Source organism: Anarrhichthys ocellatus, unplaced genomic scaffold (genome assembly GCF_004355925.1).
Source record: "Anarrhichthys ocellatus isolate YVR2014 unplaced genomic scaffold, GSC_Weel_1.0 scaffold93, whole genome shotgun sequence".
Classification (NCBI taxonomy): domain Eukaryota; kingdom Metazoa; phylum Chordata; class Actinopteri; order Perciformes; family Anarhichadidae; genus Anarrhichthys; species Anarrhichthys ocellatus.
Window position 1 is genome coordinate 1330109 of NW_022280123.1, and position 4682 is coordinate 1334790.

Below are 4682 nucleotides of genomic sequence, written 5' to 3' on the forward strand. Positions count from 1 at the left end.
GAGGTTTTATTATTCACAAACACACACGCGAACATTTGATTGTAGTACTGTAAATATACAAGCAAAGTTAATACGTTTTTTTCATCCTTGTAATTCACACAGAATAAAGAAGGATGAAGAAATGTCACAAAAAGGAAATGGATTAAAAAAATTAACTTAAACGTAATATGCTTCAGCTGATTCAAAACTACACATTTAATATGAAACCTTAAAGCCTCCATTTCCATAATCCCTCGCACTTTTCCCTGCGCTGTATTAAAACTTGAGATGGGAGAGTAAAGGGTGCAGTGATGAGGTGACTGACACATTTACTAAGTATCTCTGGAGGACCCAAAGGTGCAAAGATGCTCTTGCGACCCCTATTGGCCATAAGACCCTGTCCTATTGTAAAAATGCATACATGTCTTGTGAAAGTGTTTACGAGGGATTTATTGTCAGCCCGTTAGGAGAAAGCGTCGTGTACACACCAGATGTCAATACAGAAAAGTGTGCATTTAATCCACAAGAAAACTATCAAAAAACAAAGTGACAGCAGTTTATGGAGCGTATACATCCAAACACCTTAAGGTTTATTAGAATTCAATTCATTTAGGTTCAGTATGCAATTCATTAAATCACGTTTTTCTGTAATTAGAGGGGCACGCGGCTCATACTGTATTCTGGTGTATTTGTAACTTCAGAGCATTGAACAGTACTGCGTTTTGTGTGATGATGCTCATTGCTCGTTTGGTCATAAAACACGTTAAACTCTCATGAGAGCGACACAGATAATGCGTAAATACGCACCGGACAGTACGGTAAAAAAATATTTCGGTACAACGATGTTGCTCTAAAAAAAATCTGCTGTCGCTTTTGAACAGCGAGCAGGACATTTTTATGTTTCCCCAGTAGGCGCGTGAGAGATATGCGCACAGACAGACTGCGCGTGTACTGTACGCGTGTGTGTTTGTGTGTGAGGGGAGGGCTGGCTGGCTCTTGGTAAAAGTGCAGAGCTCCAGTTTTGGACCTTCCCTCTCCTAAAAATCAAGAAGACAACCGCGTGCACCCGCACTCGGTTATTTGGCAGCCCCCACCCCGTTGCTTCCCAGGCTCTCAGTCAACGCATTACACTGATCCGGGAACAGCAGCAGCAGCAGCAGCAGCTCCTCTCTCACACCCGCTCAGCAGCGCTTCAACGTGGTGCGCCCCTGACGCGCTCTCTCTCTCTCTCCAGTTCAGGATGGACTCGTCTCCTTCTCTTCACCTTTACCACTGACTGTCACGCCGCTGTAGTTAGGTTTGGAGTTCCTGTGGAAGGGGGCTGGAGCTGATCCTCTGCCCGCTGTTTCGCCTTTCCACTGTTTTTTTTTTTTAGTAATTTTTTGTTTGGTTGAACACACTCATCTCCGGACTCCGAGATGGGAATGTATCTCCATGTGCTGTTTTTGCACTGCTATTTAGTCTCGAGTTTCCTGTGCAACGCCGTCGCCTTCGTGGAGGAGCCCGCAGGCGGCAGGTTGGACGGTTACTGCGGACGGATTCTCCGGGCGCAGACCCAGGGGACCCGGCGGGACGGGCACCACGAGTTCAGGCTCAGAGTGGAGGGGGACCCGGAAAGCTATCAGCCGGGCAGCACCTACAGAGGTATACTTTTTTTTTTCTTACCAGTCCGTCTGCGCAATCGGTGCGTAACGCTGCGCCACATTAAGTGGAGTGTTTGTGAAGTTGGTAAACAGGGCATATGTACTCTAAAATTCATTGTATTCTTAAAGAGAAAACATGAGCGTGTCTACATTGCAAGTAGCCTAATCTAAAATTTGACTAGAAATCGCAGCCTGGAGGACACAATTTCCAAACCATGCTCCTCTGGCTCCTGCGGGGAGAGTTGTGGCCTGATAAGGCTCAGTGTTTTACTGTCGGAAATTCACTTCCTCTCCTCTCCCTGCAAACTAAGGGTCCGGCACAGAGGCTCCAATTAAGCTGATCCTGAGGAATTAAATGTTCCTGTCCTGCCTGGTGGATTTTATTTGTCCGCATGAAAAAAAGTACAACTTTGGTCTACTCACGTTGTTTTTTTGTTTTTTTTGGCAAGATTAGAAGTTAACAAGCAGTTTTCAACAACCAGCAACAATCCAATTCAACTTTTTCACTTACTCTGCTTTTTAAAATCCAAACTTTGTTAATAGAAATAAAAAAAACAGTGATGTGATGGGGGGAGAAGTCTCCCCACTGACATCATTTTCCATATCATGCAATTATTTGAATTTGTGACGCCACATTCAGCAATCCAAGGTTAAGTTCGAATCAGCTATCAGAGACCTGTGGAGGACAACACAAAAATAGAAGTTATTACACAGCCTTTAAAGTGAACATATTTGATGCTTAAAAAACCAAGAATGCTGGATAAGGTTGAAAATATTGACATCTTCCCTGTCAGATTCTAAGATGAATGGTATGAAAAGTCAAGGTTAGGGCACAAGTGTGAGCCGAATAAAATCCTTCCCGGCCTGTACCCCCCCCTCACTGAACTCCTCGTGTGGAATGTACAGGCTCTCTGTGTGGGATGCTAAAGCTCTGTTCATGCAGCCCCTCACTCTTCCACATCACACCGATGCTCACGGGGATGCTGCTCTTAATGTTGTGTTCATGTTGTGTCACGCGGCGTGACCCCAATGTGCAGATGCATGTGCCCCTTTTACTGTCTAATGTGGAGTTAAACACACCGCACTCGCTCTTCTACTTTAACAGTGATCCTCCTGGCAACCAGCCCCTCATATTTCCGGGGTTTCACCCTCATCGCGCTGAAGGAGGGCAGAGAGGGCACCGCGGACGACGACTACACCGGCCAGTTCCAGGTGAGAATGGATTTTTTTCTTGGGAAAGTCCGCCAAACAGATTACCTCATTTGCATGCACGCAGGAGGGCTACTTAGCTGCTGTCTTGTGATATGGAGGTCGAGGAGGTGTTGCTGACGGACGTAAACACAGCCCCGGGTGAAGCTAGAAAAGGAAGGAGAAGGCAGAGTGAGGAAGAGAGGCATGTGAGGACGGACATAAACGGAGAGAGTTGAGGGAGAAAGCAGGAGGGAGATGTGAGATGTTTGGTTCACTAGTAACACGGCTCCCGCTGAGCGGCGGAGAGCTCCCGAGGAGAGAGCCAGACTTCCTCAATTACCTCCAGCTCAGTGAAAACAGAAACACACATCCGTGGCTGTGTCTCGACACGGTGATGCTAACCAGACTCTCGCCAAAAATGGAGCAGAAGGCTGGCTTTAAGAGCGTTAAAGGAACGTTCCCACCTCTTTGTTTCCACGAAGCCCACCTACTTCATCATAATGTTGGTCGAGATCTTGTAGCAGTTGTCGCGGAAGCATGCGGACGCGTTTCACGGAAAGTATTCCACACTCTATTGGTTGAGCTGCGAGGTTGTCAGCAGTGTGTCTGTCGGTTAACTCTGTCAGGGTTTCCGCGTGACAGAGTGGGCGACTGTGGCTAAGTGGAGAGGATCGACGGTTCGATCCCCGGCTCTGCTAGTCTCATGTTGATGTGTCCTTGAGCAAGACACTTAACCCCAAAATTGCTCCCGTAGCTGTGCCTACGCTGTTAGCCCCAATAGTTAGCAACAACTCCCGCCATGGCTCACTTAAGGTGGGCTGACCTTTTAAAAGTGGACCAGCAATTCGCATTTTAGTGAGGAGCCGCTCCTAGTTAATTATAGGTACTCTGTGGAGTTTTTGACCACTGGTAGCGCTATTGAGCAATGTTTTTAAGAGTTTTATATAAACCTTTCTACTGGCGGTTTTGCACCGTTCCGCAATTGGATGGTTGGCAGCAGCAACCACAACCTTTTCTTAAACCTGACCAAGTTGTTCAAACATACTTATTTGAACCCAAACCATGATCTTTTCCTAAACCTAGCCAAGTAGTTTGGTTGTCTAGACATGTTCTGCACTGCAAGGTCTTGCCCGGGAGAACGCTCAAAAAATGATTACCAGTTCGTAAAAGAGACACAAACCGTTCTGAGGATATATTGTAATTTTAGCTGTGTGCACCTAATAAACTGGCAACTGAGTGAAATGTGCACATTCCACCCTTCTATTCTATGATTTTGGAACCTTGCTATGGATCATAAGTGAGGTCAGCCACTAAAGTTGGGTGATGAGGCCTGGCTCCTAGTCGCCTTTCCATTCATTTCTACCAGTTCTTCTAAAACAAACCGGTAAAATTCTTTATGGACTTTGTACACATCATGTTAAACAGGAAACGGCCACAAACGGCTGACACAAAGTTGCAACAAGCATAATTTCGTTGTATGCAAATACCATCAAATTTAGATTCAAAGCACAGAATAGATGTTTTTTTTCAATACAATTTGGAGCAAATTTCTATAAATTTTGGAACATTTTTAACTATGGGCAAACGATTAGTGAATCTGGAAGTTTTTATAGGATTTCTTTGATTACAAAATGGGCAATTTTTAAACTCTTTTTAACAATTTATCATAAGTTACTGCTCTTAGTTAAATGAAAACATTGCACATGTATTCCTCGATTATCCATCACCATGTGTATTTCCATGCATTTCCTCATGGTGGCGCTAGAGGGAGCAATATTATATGAGAATATGTCATGGCAGTAGATCCCGTAGTTGAGATATTTCTGTCTGGACCAGAATAACAGATTAAGCACTAATTAATATATATAT

General features: G+C 44.8%; 1 protein-coding gene across 1 annotated transcript in view; it reads left to right on the forward strand.

The window, feature by feature from the left end:
- Window positions 1–1056: 1056 nt before the first annotated feature.
- Window positions 1057–4682, forward strand: part of LOC116398895 (spondin-1-like) — a 99299-nt gene continuing 95673 nt past the window's right edge. The window contains exons 1-2 of the mRNA XM_031875641.1: window positions 1057–1623; window positions 2728–2834. Coding sequence (XP_031731501.1) covers window positions 1398–1623; window positions 2728–2834 — 333 coding nt within the window. The 5' untranslated portion in view covers window positions 1057–1397. The remainder of the gene's footprint in view (window positions 1624–2727; window positions 2835–4682) is intronic.